Genomic DNA, 19,435 nt, shown 5'->3' on the forward strand with positions numbered 1-19,435 from the left:
TTTCTCCCTGTATAGAAATCTTGTGACATATTCCTACAGTATCTTTGTTACCACCCTGGCTTTTATTGCCCAATAAAGAAAATGCCAGCTAATGCTAATTTTTATACCCTGTGAGTTAGTTATTTCCATTATTATCTCCATTTTATAGTGAAAAACTCAAAGAGATTGAGTATTTAGTTAGCCCGTGGCCACACTGCCAGTTTATAAAGGTCATCCTAGACGACTGAATGTCTTATGCAGCAGTAAAGTATAATTGCTTGTTATTTCTGCTAATTTTGATATCTGCAGAAGGAAACATTTCAAGCTTGCGACTTCAATGGATTTTTTAATTTATCAAACAACAGCTGCTTTTTCAAATGGCTTAGTGACTATCATGCACCTGTTGATAGGCTGGTTCTCTTATGCCATCTCTTGCCACAGATTAACTTGTTTGGGAGCCCAGAAGAAACTGATTATACAATGTATCTTCTGTTAAATTGTCTTTCACTGTTGCCATTTTGAAGGACTTCTGTTACAGAATAAAAATGAGCAGTTACATATCTGTGTTTTTTTATGTTTTTCTTTAGGACCATCTGAATCTGATAATTTTTCTCATAATCTGAGAGGAGTAATCCCTCGAAGTTTTGAATATTTATTTTCCTTAATTGAACGTGAAAAAGAGAAGGTAAAACTTATTGTAAAAATAAAGGGAATTCTATGCAATATCTACTTTTGAGTAGTAACTACTAATAATAGTTCATGATACATGGAGGGGTATAATTGGTCATCTACACATGGATAGGCTAGAGTGGTATAAAAAAATCCTTCAGTTCTCAAGATAAAATTAAGGATTCTGAGTTTTCTATTTCTAAAGGTTTTTAGTCTATAAAACATGCATCATCCTTGACCTGACATTAAAAGAAAGTAGAAAGTAGTGCTTCTTAGACACTCAGATTTTACAAAAGAGAAAGTGTAAAGAAAATCTTAACTGAGGAAAACAGATTCATGAAGCCGCATCACCTACCTGCACCTAGGCTGACAGTAGTAACGGGCCATCTTTTCCTCCTTTACCCGCTACCATCTGACCATGATCTTGCTTCACACTTGGTGTGGCTCTGTTGTCCTGGCTACGTGGGCTTCCATTTTGCATTAGCTCCCAGATTGGGCCATTCTCTTTATTGTGCATTGTTACCTTAGTGAATTCCAGGCTTAAGAGCCATTAGTGTTCTGTATTCTATTACCTATGTGCCAGGGAGACTGATATATAACATTGAGTTACCACTTAACTCCTTTGCAGAAACTATCTCTTACCATTGTGGTTAGACAAGCATATTACGTGCCAGTGAAATAGATTTAGTGACATGCATTTCTGTGGTTAAAAATCCTATAGCAAGGCTTTTTATTTATTTATTTTTTTAAGAGAGGCTTTTAAAATGCCTTATTTTCTGTCATTTGAAAAATAAAACACTTGATTCAGATACACTTATGAGGAAGTCCAGTATATGACAGGTGAAACTAGAATTGCTATTTTCATCCCAAGGAAATCAAGTTATGTAACTATGTATGGTGATGGATGTTAACTAGACTTACGATCATTTTGCAGTATATACAAATATCAAATCATTGTGTTGTATGCCTGAAACTAGTGTAATGCTCTATATCAATTATACCTCAATTAAGCGAAAAATGGAATTGCCCATTTGGCATGCTCAAGTCCTAGTTCCCTATCTTGGTTCTGAGGTATTGTTGGAAATGTCAGGGCTCCTGGAACCACGGTTTGATGCTGCTTAAAACTGTTAATGATGTGTTGAAACTAGTAACCTATGTTTTTAAACTGACTTTTAAGTATCTTGTATTGTATAAAGGATAATATTTGTAGGAAATTTATATGTTTTGAAGTGAGTGAAAAGATGAGTGCTCATGAAAGGTAGGGATGAACTCATGACAATATCCCTAAACCAGGCTTCTCTTTTACAGGCTGGAGTTGGAAAGAGTTTTCTTTGTAAGTGTTCATTTATTGAGATCTACAACGAGCACATCTATGACCTGCTGGACTCTGCATCGGCTGGACTGTACATAAGGGAGCATATTAAGAAGGGGGTCTTTGTTGTTGGTGCAGTAGAACAGGTGGTGACCTCAGCGGCTGAAGCCTATCAGGTACCCTACTTTGAATGATTTGCTCCATAGACAACATAGCATGCTGTGAAGAACGCCTTGACCTCAAAAAAAAGAAAGAATTGTGTTACTAAAGATATTTTGTAAAGCCATAGCCAGGATGTTCATGAGAAGGAAAGAAAAAAAGAGTATGACCATATTTTATAAATTTCCCCTTTGTTAAAGTAGATGTTTGACCCCTTGATTTTGGGTTAGTTTGGTGTTGTTCATTCCATTCATTCACTATCTGTCTGCACCAGGCCTTAGTTGTGGTGTGCAGAATCTAGTTCCCTGACCAAGGATTGAACCTGGGCCCCTTGCATTAGGAGTGCAGAGTCTTAACCACTGGACCACCAGGGAAGCCCCACACTTTTTTTAAGCTAATAGTATTTTGAAATTTGTCTCATGTTTGAGTGAGAATTGCTCTTTTCTCTTTGCCCCTGTGTAAATGTCATTATTTATCTAATATTTAATATACAGTATTTGGTGTTATGAAAACAAAGCATGAATTAACCAAAAAATAAAAGGTATAAACAATTTTATTTTTATGCTGTGACTGGTTAATAGGGTTATAATAGCTCTATTCATTGAGTCTATGTGCTGAAGCCTATACTAACTTTTTTGTATACATTATTTCATTTAATTTTTTATCTGCTTTTTGAGGTAAGCTACTAATTTCTTTATTTATCCAATACATATTGTGACCTTGCCACTCAAAAATGTAGTTCTCATACTATCAGTGTCACCTGGGAGCTTGTTAGAAATGCAGGATCTCAGCCTCGACTTCACGTCTATTGAATCAGAATCTGAATTTTAGTGGGACTAGGTGGTGAGCGTGCGTATTACAGTTTGAGATGTTCTGCACTGTGAGGGAGGTACCCACATCCCCATTTTACACATATGGCACTGAGCCTTGAAAAGATCACTTGGCCCCAGACCACACAACCGGTAGACAGTGGAGACAAGGGTTGAACTGGTGGTATTCATCTGATTTTAGAGCCTGCTATCTGAACCTTCATGTAGCCTGCCTGCCACAGGGAACAGGAAGTAAAAACAAATACTCTGTAGACCAAAAGGACTGACAAAGCTTTGGGCTTGCAGGTAATTTTGAGATTTACTTTATCTGACTTCTCATAGTTTTGGTTAAGAAAAGGGTTGAGAGAGATTTTACGACTTGCATTAATACAAATAGAGAAATAGAGAAATGGCAAAACCCATTTTAGATCCTATGCCTTCTGATTTCCTGCTTGTTTGGTCTCATGACCTAGAGAAGAAACAAAAAAGGAAAGGGAAAGGAAAATTAGCGTGCGTACTTGTGTATGTTCCTCAGTAGACCAGTAGTCTCACACCACCCTTTACAGATTTCCTGCTGATGTTTGTAGCTGTTGTGAAAACGTGGAAGTTGTGATCGTGTATTTTCCTTTTGCCTAGGTGTTGTCTGGTGGGTGGAGAAACAGACGTGTCGCCTCAACATCAATGAATAGAGAATCCTCTAGGTCTCATGCAGTCTTTACAATTACAATAGAGTCGATGGAGAAAAGCCATGAAACTGTGAATATACGGACCTCCCTTCTCAATCTGGTGGATTTGGCAGGATCTGAAAGGCAAAAGGACACCCATGCAGAAGGCATGAGATTAAAGGTAAGATTGGAATTACGGTCTTCAATTCAACTTGACTAAGAATTAGAAGTCAATACCAAGCTCAGTATTTTGATGGCTACAAAGCGTTAAGAAATTGGTTCTATCCTAAAGGTATAGAAAATTTTGTGGTAGTGTAGGGACAGTAAACATAATGGGATATGACAAGTGTCAGGAGCAAGAGTATTTGAATTCACTGTCACCCAAAAAGGCCAATGGTATGAGTGGTAGAGGAAGAAGGATATGACATGCCCCTTACTTGGGGGAAGCGTGGGAAAGAAGTAGTTCTGGAGTTAAGGGTTAAAGACTTCATTCTAGGCTGAGGCATTACCAGAGGTTCTCAATAATATGAACTACTAATGTATATACGTATTGTGGTCTTCCCAGGTGGCTGAGTGGTTAAAGAATGCCTGCAGTGCAGACGTGGGTTCAGTCCCTGGGTCAGGGAAAATCCCCTGGAGGAGGGTACGGCAACCCACTCCAGTATTCTTGCTTGGAGAATTCCATTGGATTGAGGAGCCTGGCAGGCTACAGTCCATACAGTCGCAAAGAGTTGGACGCGACTGAAGCGACTGAGCACACATGCATATGCATTGTAACATGTACTGTCAACAAAATATGTGGATTCTACATGTTAGGATATATGAGTGCAGAGAGCGAAGACTCAGAAATGGTAGAGGAAAGTGTGCTGTTTGTCTTAAAAGCGAGGATTTGAGCCTCCTGAGCTCTCAGACAGCGTCAGGCTGTCTCCCATTTGTGTTTATACGGTGACATAAAGCAAAGAAAAATAGCATATGTTCATAATAGGATATATGCTGGGTCTTTTCGAAATGCTTCATATAAAACTATTTAACCTTCCTAAGAATTCTAGGACATTATACTATTATCCTTTCTATTTTGAAGAAACAGAATTAAATTTTCCAGGGGCACGTGATTGAGTTGAGCTGAGATTGAAGCAGTAGTCCAGCTCCACAGACAGTGGAGCTGTGGGCCTAAACCACTTTTAAGGATGGTAACAGTGGCAGCTCTGAACTCAGTGCATCTTGTTAATAATTTCCTTTTCTCCTCTCTTTTTTCTATACTCCCATCTCTGCAGACTCAGTTATCAAAAATACGCTGCCTAAAGTAAAAGGTTTAACCCAAACATTTTTCTCCCCAAACCACTCTTTTAAAGAAATTTTATGTTTACATATAATAAATGTAAATTCTAATTGACATTTGATAAATGTAAATTCTAATTTACAGAATTAGAGTGAATGTTCCCTTATCTATAATATGTTCATTAATAGCTTTGTGGGACATGGGAGTGGGACGTTAGTTACCATACCTTTATAATGTAGCAAACATTTTAACATAAAAGGCTTGAAAAATATGCTTATAATTTACTACTTTAACATGTTTTCCTCTATTCTCTTCTTGATTTTATCCCTGCCTATAGGTCAGTTGAAAACTATTACAATCATGAGTTGATAACAGTATTTTTTTCCTTCAATGACTTTTGTGTTTGAATTTGAATAGTATTAGAATTGCAGTGTGTGCCTCAATAGGAAAAGGTTAGGGGACAGTTGAGGACATCTTTTTGCTGAAAAGTTACTTACCCTTAACTAACATTGTCCCTGTCTTGCCTTTCCATTCAAACTTACCACCCTGCTAGGTATATTTTAATTCAAAATACTAAAAGGAAATCAGTGCACCTCAATTTTTGTTCCTTTTCCCTAACACCCTAGGAAGCAGGTAACATAAACCGATCATTGAGCTGCCTGGGCCAGGTGATTACTGCGCTTGTCGATGTGGGTAATGGAAAACAGAGACATATTTGCTACAGAGACTCCAAACTTACCTTCTTACTCCGGGTAAAGTAGATCACTGGGTTCCTGAGCCCCTTTTTTAGTTATGTTCACTATGAACATAACTATGTTATGTTTTTTTATGTTCTTTTGCGTTATGGTTTATCACAGGGTATTGAATATAGTTGCCTGTGTTATATAGTAGATCTTGCTGTTTATCCATCCTACCTATAATAGTTTACATCTGCTAATACCAAACTCCCAGTCCTTCCCTCCCCCACCCACCTTCCCTTTGACAGCCACAAGTCTGTTCTCTATGTCTGTGAGTCTGTTTCTGTTTCATGCTGCTAAGTCGATTCAGTCGTGTCCGACTCTATGCGACCCCAAAGACAACAGCCCATCAGGCTCCACCTTCCCTGGGATTCTCCAGGCAAGAACACTGGAGTGGGTTGCCATTTCCTTCTCCAATGTATGAAAGTGAAAAGTGAAAGTGAAGTCGCTCAGTCTTCGACTTAGCGACCCCATGGACTGCAGCCTACCAGGCTCCTCTGTCCATGGGATTTTCCAGGCAAGAGTACTGGAGTGGGGTGCCATTGCCTTCTCTGTTTATGTTTCATAGATAGGTTCGTTTATGCCATATCTTTTGGTTTCTCCCTTGAAATGTGTGCCATTTGTATCATTAAACAGGATTCCCTTGGAGGTAATGCCAAAACAGTCATAATTGCAAATGTTCATCCTGGATCTAGGTGTTTTGGTGAAACCCTATCAACGCTCAATTTTGCTCAAAGAGCCAAGCTGATTAAAAACAAGGTAAAATACTGAGTATATTTAAGTAAATTAAAAATATATTGAAGCTTGCAGTATTTCACTTTTGTAATTGCCCTGAAATTAACATTAGCTTTTATTTATTTCTCTGTTGTGAAAGCCTAACTGTAAGCAAGGTTTCTGTTTTCATCTTTCCTAGCCTTCTGTATAGATCATGTAATTTGAGACCTAGATTAGGTCTTATGGTCATTATTGTTTGGCCTGTTTTTTTCTTAAGGGAAGGGAAAGTTTTTCCTTTGTAATTGGGTTGGAGACTAAATTTATGTACCTAAACCATGCTAGCAGAGCTGGGTGCTAAGGGTGAGAGGATCCACTATGAAAATAATTTTGATGAGCTTGACAAACTTTGTCTTTCAAGTTGTCTGTAACTCCAGGGATTCCTTGTTTTTCTTTCTATACCAGAAGTTTCTGGGACTTCCCTGGCAGTCCAGTGGTTAAAACTCTGCTTCCACTTCAGGGGATGTGCATTTGATACCTGATCCGGGAACTAGATCCCACATGCTGCACAGCATGGCCAAAAAGAAAGAGCGGAAAAAAAAAAAAGTTTATTTGATATTCTTGTACATCGGTGGTCCAAAAAGTTTTCATGTAAAGGGTCCAAGTGATAAATAATTCCAGCTTCTTGGACTGTGGATTGTATGGTCTCTGCCCCCACTACTCATCTCTGCTTTTTGTAGTAAGAAAGCAGCTGTAGATGCTGTGTAAACACATGAGCACAGCTGTGGTCAAGCAGCACTTGGCTAACCCCTGGTGCAGACTGTCAAAAGACCAAGGATTCCCCACTTGTTTTGGAGAGGTTGGTTGGAGGCCTCTTTGGTTCTAAACAGAAGAATCAAAATGCATATATTGGCAAATTAATTTCCTTTCTCTTTCAAAGGCAACAGTGGTTATTCTTACCCCACAAAATAGACTCCCTGATCATCTCATCATGGTAAAAGCAAAGAGGTTCATGATGCCTCTTCCGTTGGATAAGTCAGAAGAGTATGGGTCTGGTTATTCATTCATTTTACTGGATTACTACTACTACTACTAAGTCACTCCAGTCGTGTCCGACTCTGTGTGACCCCATAGACGGCAGCCCACCAGGCTCCCCCCGTCCCTGAGATTCTTGAGGCAAGAACACTGGAGTGGGTTGCCATTTCCTTCTCCAGTGCATGAAAGTGAAAAGTGAAAGTGAAGTTGTTCAGTCGTGTCCGACCCTCAGCGACCCCATGGACTGCAGCCTACCAGGCTCCTCCATCCATGGGATTTTCCAGGCAAGAGTACTGGAGTGGCGTGCCATTGCCTTCTCCGTTTATTGGATTATGACCTCTTTATAGGATATCTGTAATACAAGGAGGAGAAATCATTAACATTTCCTGACCCTATCTCTTGGGACTTACTAGAAGTTTTTGGAGAATGGAAAGCTGCAGGGATAATTAGAATTATGACATCACCAATGTGAGATTGTGATGTCATAGTGTATAGGAGTGCCTTGTGATGAGGCTGTCCTTAAGAAGCAGAAACAACTGGAAATGACTTCTTAACATATGAAATAAGAAAAGTAGGAACCTTGTACTAGTCACTATCAATGGTAAGTCCTCTGCTGCAGCCTCCCAGGGGAAAGTGACTCAGATATTGGGGACTTAAGAGTGAACAGTCCTTCCCAGTGGGCAGACCCAACCTAAGAGAGGAACATGGGAAGCTTGTTGTCAGAGATTTCCCTCTCACTCTGGAGTATTGGGTATTTGATTTGGTTGGTACTCAGCTCTTGGCCTTTTTTTTTTAATTATTATTATTAAAAAAATTTTTTTGACTCTGCCAAGTCTTAGTTGTGGCATGTGGGATCTAGTTCCCTAATCAGGGACAGAACCCAGGCCCCCGGCATTGGGAGTACTGAGTCTTAGTCACTGGACCACCAGCGAAGTCCCCATTAGCTCTTGAGTCTTGCTAACACCGTGTGGGTTTTGTGAGACTGTGAACTCCTTAGAAGTCTTCTGAGAGAAGACATTTATTTGAAAGAGCATTTACTGTGATAATAAAACACAAATGGAGTTGTCAAACCACCTCCCCCTTCTATGAGGACTGTTAGGAAGACACAGGGTTGAATTTCTCTGGAGAGGGTGGAACCAGGGAAGCTCAGGCCAGCCCTGTAGTTCCTCACCCCTCTTTAGTGAGCAAAGACGGGGAGGTGACACCAAGGGAGGTGTTTGTCCTTCTTCATGGGGTGGGGCTGTCAGTCACAGGAAAAAGCAGTGTTACGTGCATATACGCTGACCCCAGTAGTGAATCGGGATTCCCTGATAACTCAGTTGGTAAAGAATCCACCTGCAATGCAGGAGACCCCGGTTCGATCCCTGGGTTGGGAAGATCCCTCGGAGAAGGGAAAGGCTACCCACTCCAATATTCTGGCCTGGAGAACTCCATGGACTCTATAGTCCATGGGGTCACAAAGAGTCAGACACGACTGAGCGACTTTAACTTCACTTCACTTCAGGAGTGAACCAGCCCAGCAGGGCCCAGGGCTGCTGCTGCTACTGCTGCTAAGTCACTTCAGTTGTGTCCGACTCTGTGTGACCCCATAGATGTCAGCCCACCAGGCTCTCCTGCCCCTGGGATTCTCCAGGCAAGAACACTGGAGTGGGTTGCCATTTCCTTCTCCAATGCATGAAAGTGAAAAAGTGAAAGTAAGTCGCTCAGTCGTGTCCGACTCTTAGCAACCCCATGGACTGCAGCCTACCAGCCTCCTCCATCCATGGGATTTTCCAGGCAAGAGTACTGGAGTGGGATGCCATTGCCTTGTAAACAGATTAGAGACCTAAGTGGGGCATAGGGAGGGGAGGGAAAGAGTCTCTGGTTCTAGGCGTGATGGCACAGGGAAAAGAAGCCTCCCCTCCCCTGCAGCACACCAATTCTGGAAGCCTTCGGACTCTTGGTGAGATGCAAGTGTCAATTTGTTTGGTCTTCATCACTCCAAACCATACAAACAAATATAAACACAAGACTATATGACTCAAAAAGCATTCTTTTAATGGTTAAAAAAAAAAATTCTTGAACAGGCAGTGGTAAATGAAGACACACAAGGAAACGTGACCCAGCTCCAAGCTGAAGTGAAGAGACTCAAAGAGCAACTGGCCCAGCTTACTGCAGGGCAAATGCTACCAGAAAGCTTGTGCACCGTAGGTAAGATGAGCTCAGTGTCCTTTAAGCTGAGGAGATCTAGGTGTGAATGTAGTATGGGAGACCTCGGATGACAGGCACAGCACTGTATGGCTATCCAGATTTCTCACGAGTATCTGTTTGTGTTTATTTCACCTGCATAGAAACCAGACGTGGTTACTACAGATACTGAATTCACAGTTACTGCAGGTGCTGAGTTCTGTGAGAGGTGTTGGGGGGGCGGTGTAGAAGTAATTTTGAAAATGCATCCCTAATAAGTGCTAAAAAAAGAGATACTAGTAAATCACTCAGATCCATTTCCGGATTCTGTCATATGTAATCTTTATATGTTTACTAAATTGGATATCAGAGACTTACTTTTCTTCAAAGAATAGGTAACTTGTAGACTGAGTTAATTTGAAATTCATGTGGTGATGAGAGTCTGATTCTTTTAGAGTAATGGAGAGCAGTCCTTCAAAGGCTATTCCAGCTCATTGCTTATTCTTAAAATTTGAGAGATAAAACATTTTTCCTATTTCCTTTTCTTTTTTACTGGACCCATTACAGATAAAGATGAGACTAACTACATCAAGTATTTCCGAGAGGCAATGTTATTCTTTAAGAAATCTGAACAGGAAAAGAAGGTAGGAAACTTTACTGTAAAGGGGATTCAAGATATTTTAGGCTTTCACTGTATGGAACTTTTCTGAGTAAAATAAATGGCAAAAGTCAGTAAAACAAAGGAAGACTGAAACACTTAATTTTGACTTTGAGATTAAATGTGAAGTTAGTGTTTGTTGCTTGGTTTGTGGAAATTTAGGGAAGCCCAGTTATTTTTTATGTATAATCAAATTTTGAACTTCTTAAGTCTCTGGTAGAAAAAGTTACGCAATTGGAAGATCTCACCCTCAAAAAAGAAAAATTCATTCAGTCGAATAAAATGATCGTGAAATTCCGAGAGGATCAAATAATGCGCCTGGAAAAGCTCCACAGGGAATCCCGGGGAAGTTTTCTGCCCGAGGAGCAGGACCGTTTGCTGTCGGAACTGAGGGATGAGATTCAAACTCTGAGAGAACAAGTGAGTACGTGACATTCACTGTAATTCTAAAAATAAGAGATTCAGGACAAGTAAAGTCAGTCACCAGACTGGTCAGCAAATTCTTGTAATGCAAGAGAAAGTGTTTTAAATGAATTGAGCTGACAGTATCATTATATAATTCAAACACTCCCCCACCCCACTACATACGTGCGTGCGCACACACACACCCCCCATTTTTCTAAAACAGTAAAACCTGACACACACACACACACACCCCCCATTTTTCTAAAACAGTAAAACCTGAAGGGAAAAGGGAGGAAGCTGTGACGTTGCTGCTGTGGCCCCGGCAGGCCAGGTACAGCTCCTGCCAGGGGGCAGTTGGGGTTATCAGAGTCAGTTTGCAGTTGAGCTCATCAAAGTTTTGTTGTTTTTCCTTTTCCCTGGGAGGATGGATAGTTGACACCAGGCACATTATTAAGAAACAAAGATAATCTCTTATCAGAGTGTACATTTTTCAAGAGGTCTTTATGCATTTTCAGACCAATACAGATATTTTGGCTTTTATTCCTTTTGTGCACAAAAGACAGCTGCCATATACACTTCTCTGCGCCTCACCCTTTTCATTTACTGTATCTTGAGGGGCATTTCGCTGTAGTCAGTGGAGAGCTTTATTATTTTCAATGTGTTAATTGAAGTAGTCTCCCTTGCATGAAGAGTCGGCCACAGGGTACACCCTGTATGCTTATCGAAGGTGTCTGGGTGAGTTTCAAGAGTAGATGGAGGAGTTTCAAATTTTCAGACCAAACGTAGACTTGAGAGTTGTAGGATATGTACATATTCAGTCTGATCATAAAAACTGAGGTGCTGTCCATAGTTCCTGTGGTGTCCACAGTGTTTTCCATTGGTTTTCAGAGAAACTTGTTCTCTAAAATGGTCACTTTTGTAAATATATGTCTCTGATTCTTCCATGTCACAGATAGAGCACCACCCCAGAGTGGCAAAATATGCTATGGAAAATCATTCCCTCAGGGAGGAGAACAGAAGACTGAGACTGTTAGAGCCTGTGAAAAGAGCCCACGAAATGGATGCCCAGACCATTGCAATCCTGGAAAAAGCCTTCTTCGAAGTATCTGGAACAGAGAAAAATGACAAAAGTAAGACATGATTGTTGTAAACATGTCTTCTAGGGGCAGGGAGATTGTTTATAAGGACCTGGATATTGCCTCACCCTGAGGGTTTGCACTTAGCCTCCAGACTTGGTGTGCAAATTTCCTATATACATACTTATTCTTCATGTAGGCTAATAGATACCCATGAGCAGGGAAATACTCCTATATCTCTGTCTTGCAGATCGTGATACTTTACATTTTTATTAAATGGAATTTTTCTGTGTTAAGTATTTGAAAAGTGCTTAACTAATGACAATCTGAATGACTGTAGAGCTGAGATCTTTATCCCCCTGATGAACAACCATATGGCGTGAGAGATTGGTCAGAGCGGTCAGACTCACGGTCCAGCCAGCACAGTTTTTGATCCTGATGTCTTGTTTGCGGGTCATCTTGCCACTGTCGGTTCTGTTAGGTATACATTAGTTCTTTAAGTTTACTGTTACTCTCTGAAAAGTGGTTTAGTTAGTACTAATCTAACTTACAGGCTTGGCAGCTATTGGTATTAATGCTATGGGATTTGGTGACAGTCTGTGTTTGCTCATTCTTTGAGTATTTTTGTGGCCTTTTATCATACTCTGTTTCAGTCCTTGTTTCTTTTTTGGTTGAAATGAATTTAGTTGAAATGAAGATTCTAATCTTTTTATACTGCAATGATAAAGAAAAAAAAGTTTTATAAATTTCCTTTTCCAAGCCTTTTTCCATTCTGTTGTGAATTAACAAAAGAATAAAATTCTTGGAATATGGCTTGTAGAGAGACCATGATTTTAGATGCAAAGTTAAAATCAGATTTTTTTGCATTATATATCCTACAGTGCTCTATATTTCATTGGCCATTTTGGCCTCGATAGTACCTTAACTTACTATCTTCCAAAGATACTAATGGTAATTTCTGGACCTCACTATCTTCTAAACATCATTCTCTGAACAATTTTTATGTGGTATTCTCCCATACTGAAACTCAGTGGCACTCTCTTCAACAAATTCAGTCATCTGTGGAATTCCTAAAAATTAGTATTTTCTACTTGGTAGATGATACCAAGTTCTTTGAACTGGCTACCTTTGCTGTTTATCTCCTTTGCTAAAAATTCATTGACTGCTGACACTAATTCATGCAAAATTCAACTGGTGATACTTCTCTATCCCGCAGTGTGGGTGTTAAACTTCAGTCATTATTTGTTCTTTTCTTTTAGTGGAAAAAGTGTTGCTTTAAATATGCCCCTTCATCCTGTTGCTTCACAGCTTCACAAAAACAACTTTTAATCCTCTTCAACACACTCTGTTGTATCTTATATCTCCTCTTGAGTTACAGGCTCTTGTATTTTAGGGTTCATTTTCCAATGATTTCTCGTTTTTCCTCCTTGTGCTTCAAAATTGATACTTGGCAGAGAACTTAGAAATTGTATTCTGTGATTTTCTGTCTTTCAAAGGCCAGGTTGTTTCCTTATTATCAGGTCAGCAAGGATTCTCCCCAAAAGCTCTGAAAGAGCCGTGTTCATTAGCAAACACTGAGAAGTTAAAAGCACAACTCCTGCAAGTTCACACAGAGCTGAATAATTCAAAGCAAGAGTATGAAGAATTCAAAGAACTAACTAGGTAAAGTATAAATACACATTCATACTTACTGTTTCAATGTCCTTGAATGTTGATTTGTCTAGTGTTTAGCCTGGTTAGGATTTTAGTTGAGCATTTACCTTAAGTATTCTAATATAGCAGCTAACTTGTTTTGACATGAAGCAAAAGGGCTTGCATCTTGCTCTTTTCTTTTTCTTAAGTTATTTTTTAAAAACTGAGGTAAAATTGACCTAAACCTCTAGTCTTTAATAATATATTTAGTAAACTAGATGACACAAATCTTTTGAGGATATACTTATTGAGATGAGTATCTGTTAAACTTATTTGTGAATTCTTTATCTGACCACAAAATTTAAATCATTGCTGTTGTGAATTATATTGGTATTTTTAGAAATTACAGTTTTGTTAATATTCTTGATATACTGTGTAAAAGAAAACAGATAAACCACCTTCATATTATATGTAACTAAGATTAATCCTATTCTAAAAGATAAAGAAATATTTTTTTAAAAAATAATGTGTCACATGGAATTGTTGTTGAATTATTTGGGCTTTTGAGTTGGAGCATACCATTTGCTAGTTGAATACTTGAAACTAGCCATCAATCTCTAAACTGTACCTCACCCAATTGGAAAATGAGGGTAATAATCTGCCAAAGTCTCTGATTAAAGGGATAATTATAAAGTTATGTGAGAGTATAAACTACTCTACGAATGTATGACATTACTTATTACCTGAAATACTCCATTTTATCTTATCTATTAGAAAAAGGCAGGTGGAATTAGAATCAGAGATTCAGTCTTTGCAAAAAGCAAACCTTAATCTTGAAAACCTTTTGGAAGCAACAAAGGTCTGCAAGCGGCAAGAAGTTTCTCAACTGAGTAAAATTCATGCTGAAACACTGAAGGTAGGTAATCTGAAGCTTAAATCAGTGGTGTCTAATTATTTTTTTTTTTTAATATTTATTTATTTGCTGTGCTGGGTGTTAGTTGCAGCATTTAAACTCTTATTTGCGGCATGTGGGATCTAGTTCCCCAAGCAGGGAATGAACCTGGCCCCCTTGCATTGAGAGGGCTGACTCTTAGCCACTGGACCGCCAGGGATGTCCCTGCTATTTTATTTTTAAGTGGCATGACCTCTGGGTTTACCTTTTTTTAAATCAACCTTACTTTCCTCACTAATTTGAACTTTCCATATATAAATTGTTCTATTTCTGGACTTTGTATTTTCGTCCAGTGTTCTGACTGTTCACATGATAATGATGTATTGTTTTAATGACCATACCCTTTTATTTTTATATTGACCAGGGAAATCTTCCTAAATTCTTCTTTTTAATAGTGACATTGCACATTTATTTTTTTGTATGAAGTTTTTGTGTTGACTTATCAAGTTTTATTTTTAAAAATCTTTTGACAGTTTTGCTTGACATTGCTTTGAATTGATAAATTTGTTTCCACATGGGCCTTTCTTCTGTGCTGGCTCTGAAGGATACTTTTTCTTTTCTCTTGATGAATAGAATTGTAATTTTATCCTCTCTTCACACAATTACTAAATAAGTTATTCTTTTCATGTGTGCTAATGTTGTTTTCCTAATAATTTTTTTGCTGCAGATCATAACAACACCAACCAAGGCTTATCAACTTAGGTCTCGACCACTACTGAAGTTCAGCCCTGAACCAGAGAGCTTTGGCTCTGCGCAAACCCAGAATTCTAGCAACTTGGATAATGATATCTTAAATGAGCCAGTGCCTCCTGAGATGAGTGAACAAGCTTTTGAAGCCATTTCCGAAGAGCTGAGAATGGTGCAGGTAATGTTCAGTTTTAGAAAGAAGTAGACTTTCACTTCAATAAATTTTCTTTTTCATTTTAACTCTTGGTAATCTGCAGTGTTTGAACCTGTTTAGTATCAAAATCATATCTTTTTAAGGATGTAAGGTCCTTGGGTTTGAAATCAGCCTACTCTTGTTCTTTTAATCCAGCATTTAGCAAGTCACCTTCTGCTTTCCTTGGGGTTTGGTTCTCTTGTGTGTAAAAAGACCAGTTTGCCTCTAGCTTCTAGTTCCAGAACTAATTTATAAGACACACTGTTATATATGCTAAAGAAGATGAAATAGTTTGAAAGAATCTTCAGTTCAATTCAGTTGCTCAGTCATGTCCGACTCCACAACCCCATGAATCACAGCACGCCAGGCCTCCCTGTCCATCACCAACTCCCGGAGTTCACCCAAACTCATGTCCATCGAGTCGGTGATGCCATCCAGCCATTTCATCCTCTGTCGTCCCCTTCTCCTCCTGCCTGCAATCCCTCCCAGCATCAGAGTCTTTTCCCATGAGTCAACTCTTCGCATGAGGTGGCCAAAGTACTGGAGTTTCAGCTTCAGCATCATTTGCTCCAAAGAAATCCCAGGGCTGATCTCCTTCAGAATGGACTGGTTGGATCTCCTTGCAGTCCAAGGGACTCTCAAGAGTCTTCTCCAGCACCACAGTTCAAAAGCATCAATTCTTCGACGCTCAGCCTTCTTCATAGTCCAACTCTCACATCCATACATGACCACCGGAAAAACAATAGCCTTGACTAGACGAACCTTTGTTGGCAAAGTAATGTCTCTGCTTTTCAATATGCTGTCTAGATTGGTCATAACTTTCCTTCCAAAGAGTAAGCGTCTTTTAATTTCATGGCTGCAGTCACCATCTGCAGTGATTTTGGAGCCCAAAAAAATGAAGTCTGACACTGTTTCCACTGTTTCCCCATCTATTTCCCATGAAGTGATGGGACCGGATGCCATGATCTTCGTTTTCTGAATGTTGACCTTTAAGCCAACTTTTTCACTCCCTTCTTTCCCTTTCATCAAGAGGCTTTTTAGTTCCTCTTCATTTTCTGCCATAAGGGTGGTGTCATCTGCATATCTGAGGTTATTGATATTTCTCCCGGCAATCTTGATTCCAGCTTGTGTTTCTTCCAGTCCAGCGTTTCTCATGATGTACTCTGCAGATAAGTTAAATAAGCAGGGTGACAATATACAACCTTGACATGCTCCTTTTCCTATTTGGAACCAGTCTGTTGTTCCATGTCCAGTTCTAACTGTTGCTTCCTGACCTGCATACAGATTTCTCAAGAGGCAGATCAGGTGGTCTGGTATGATAGTTCAAATTTTAGACAGCTTTCCGTATATTTGAAATAACGCATGAAGTTTGTTTACCTCAGAATTCAGTGATTTATTTTTTGTACAAGTTTTTCTACTGTCTAGTAAGACTTGAAGGTACATCACCTCAAATTCTGAAAGTTTACCTTTCACGGACATGAAGGCCTTTCTGGTGAAGTCACTCGATATAGGCTTGAGGAAGTGTCAAAGAAGTCTTAAGATGGCTCTGATGTAGTCTTTGATTTTAATTTTAATCACTTCTTTCCTTTGTGCTTCAAATTACCAACTTTGACAGGCCACGAGTATAATTCTGAACCATGAGAAATCATCAGTATAGTCTGCTTGTTGGCTCCATACTGGCTTTTGATACCTTTGTCCATATGAGGTTTTGCATTGTATATTTTTTAATGCAGGAGAAATGGTGGAACGTTTGAGATGTTCATTAAAAGAATTTTTGACCCCTGAAGTTCTTGTGTTGCAGGAACAAATGAGTGCCCTTCAAGTCAAGTTGGATGAAGAAGAGCATAAAAATGTAAAGCTTCAGCAGCAGATTGACAAACTGGAGCATCATTCTACTCAGATGCAGGAGGTGAGATTGCAGGCATGACCTCAGAAAATGTCTGAGCCTCAAATGAAGGAAGGAAGGAAGTGAATTTAGGAAGATTGGGTCAAGGTCTATTTGAGTTGTATTCTCTTATTGTTATTGTTATTTCAGCCACTCCTCTGATAAGGAGACACACACCCCTAGTCTGAATTTAAAACTGCATTTGAAAAACAGAAACAAAGTGATTGTTTGGTATGTGTTTTAGCTTGTCAATATTCCTCTTCCAGTAAATTGATCTCTTTCCCAAAGCTTTTCTCATCAGAAAGAACTGATTGGACCAAACAGCAGCTGGAGCATCTCTCTCAGTTGAACGTCCTTGAAAAGCAGCTTCAAGACACACAGACCAAGAATGACTGTGAGTCTGAACACTGGGAGCGTCCTAATCTGAATGCTATAACTCAGTAACTTTTTACTGATATGGCTTAGTGTTGTGTCTGTGTTTTTAGTTGGTTGGTCCTGTTTATAAAGGGTCATTTTCTCCAAGACTGCTCTCAAAAAAATGATACAAACGTTTGCTTGAAGTTTGAAGACCACTTTGAAAATGCAGTGTCTTAAATGCATATGATGAATGTTTTAAGAGTTTTAGTAGTGACAAAAAAAGCATAAATGACATATTTGTATATATTTGTAGATGTGGGAGTGTCATTTAATTCCACTTTTTCCAGTTTTTCCAGTTTATGTCTCCTTTTATCAAAGTATTTACAGTAGTTTACTAAGACAAAAAAGAAAGCCATTCTCTTTTTGTTTGATCTGTTAAAAAGTTGCCCAGTTTTAATTCCACTTGGAGTTTTTTTTAGAAGACCAGAGTGTTTAACCTATGTTGGAAAGTTCTGGTACATCTCCAAAGGGTTTTCAATAAGTAAAGATTAGGTCACCTAAAGTATGTTAAAATCTCTTGCATTTTTTCTTATATTAAGAATTTTGATGCACACTCTACAGGAGAAATGTAGAAAAATCAAATGACCTACATGTGAGGGTCAGATACTAACTTTTTTGGGGGTAGGAATATATCAGAATTCAGGCTTCCCTGGTGGCTCAGTGGTGAAGAGTCCACCTGCCAATGCAGGCGATGCAGGTTCGATCCCTGGGTCAGGAAGATGCTCTGGAGAAGGAAATGGCAACCCACTCCAGTATTCTTGCCTGGGAAATTCCATGGACAGAGGAGCTTGGCTGTCTGCAGTCCATGGGGTCACAAGAGTTGGACACAACTTGGCGACTAAAACAACATACCAAAGTCCATGGGTGAGGAAGAGGAAGAAAATAGAAATCTCAGTGTTCCTGGATACCTCCCAGTTAGTAGTTCAACATTTTACACTCAAAATGGTCACTTCAGCTTGTTTTTGCTGATTGTGTGAAGGGTACCTATCAAATTTATTTTCCTATTTTATAAAAACGCATGTGACAAAAAGCCTGTTAAGATTTATTCTGTTTCTTTGTTTTAGTTTTGAAAAGTGAGGTACATGACCTGCGAGTCGTTCTTCATTCTGCAGACAAGGAGCTCTCTTCAGTGAAACTGGAGTACAGTTTATTCAGAGAGAGTCAGGAGAAAGAACTCAACAGCCTTTCCGAGAGACACATGCAGGTCCAGCTTCAACTGGATAATGTCAGGTAGAGTTCTGTTCTGCTTTCAAGTTGCCTGATTGGCTTGTCACCTAGGACTACTTAAAGCACAAGTGCTGGTTACCCAGCTTAGGCTAGTTTAAAAAATTCAGGGGTAATTTATTGGGACTTCCCTAGCTGTCCAGTGGTTAGGACTCTGTGCTTTCACTGCTGAGGGCCCAGGATTGACACCTGATCAGGGAGCTAAGACCCAGCACTCTGTTCCAGGTGGGGCCCAGCTTGTGGGGCCACAGGGGGAAAAAATGGTACTTTATTGATACTGGGAAGCCCCAGAGGTGATTTTGGTTTCAGAGACAGACTAGATTGAGTCTCAAACAATATTGTCAGTATGCACTCCCTTCTCTGCCCACCACCCCTGCCAAGCTTTTCTTCCTGTCTTCCTCCCTCCTTCGGTGCTCTGTTTCCCTCTGTGTATTGCCCTCGTTTTCTTCTGCTGTTGAGAACCTTCCTCTTTTTGACAGGGAACAGACTGCCTCAGACAGCTCCATCTTCTGTCTTCTGGTGTAACAATCCCTGCAAAGAAATATTGTCTTTCAGTTGCCATATATCAATCCCAGAGAAAATTGAGGTTATTCTTACTGGAGTCATCTGCTTACTTTTGGACCAGTCATTTACCAAGGGTTGGCCCAGCCTGGGTGATGTGCCTGTTCCCTCTCTCGAGGGAAGGGTGTGCTCTTACTGGACAGTACAAGGTAGACGAAATCAGTAGTAGTCCCCGTTGTCCACCGGAACGCCAGAGGCTGGCTAGTCAGTCAAGTGCTGGTCAT

General features: G+C 39.7%; 1 protein-coding gene and 1 non-coding gene across 3 annotated transcripts in view; one reads left to right on the forward strand and one right to left on the reverse strand.

The window, feature by feature from the left end:
* Positions 1 to 19,435, forward strand: part of KIF15 (kinesin family member 15) — a 59,240-nt gene that overhangs the window by 22,628 nt on the left and 17,177 nt on the right. The window contains exons 6-20 of one of the 2 annotated variants that reach the window (XM_044933939.2): positions 567 to 664; positions 1,957 to 2,136; positions 3,565 to 3,774; positions 5,499 to 5,624; positions 6,246 to 6,368; positions 9,422 to 9,545; positions 10,089 to 10,165; positions 10,390 to 10,599; positions 11,537 to 11,714; positions 13,157 to 13,322; positions 14,067 to 14,208; positions 14,912 to 15,109; positions 16,926 to 17,033; positions 17,298 to 17,403; positions 18,491 to 18,656. In XM_044933939.2, the coding sequence (XP_044789874.1) occupies positions 567 to 664; positions 1,957 to 2,136; positions 3,565 to 3,774; positions 5,499 to 5,624; positions 6,246 to 6,368; positions 9,422 to 9,545; positions 10,089 to 10,165; positions 10,390 to 10,599; positions 11,537 to 11,714; positions 13,157 to 13,322; positions 14,067 to 14,208; positions 14,912 to 15,109; positions 16,926 to 17,033; positions 17,298 to 17,403; positions 18,491 to 18,656 (2,212 nt within the window). The remainder of the gene's footprint in view (positions 1 to 566; positions 665 to 1,956; positions 2,137 to 3,564; positions 3,775 to 5,498; positions 5,625 to 6,245; positions 6,369 to 9,421; positions 9,546 to 10,088; positions 10,166 to 10,389; positions 10,600 to 11,536; positions 11,715 to 13,156; positions 13,323 to 14,066; positions 14,209 to 14,911; positions 15,110 to 16,925; positions 17,034 to 17,297; positions 17,404 to 18,490; positions 18,657 to 19,435) is intronic. The other variant, XM_006070692.4, reaches the window with a different exon arrangement.
* Positions 2,421 to 2,493, reverse strand: TRNAR-CCU. Its single transcript has one exon. It is a non-coding gene; the product is annotated as a tRNA-Arg (tRNA).

This window comes from Bubalus bubalis, chromosome 21 (assembly GCF_019923935.1).
Source record: "Bubalus bubalis isolate 160015118507 breed Murrah chromosome 21, NDDB_SH_1, whole genome shotgun sequence".
In the NCBI taxonomy this organism is placed as follows: domain Eukaryota; kingdom Metazoa; phylum Chordata; class Mammalia; order Artiodactyla; family Bovidae; genus Bubalus; species Bubalus bubalis.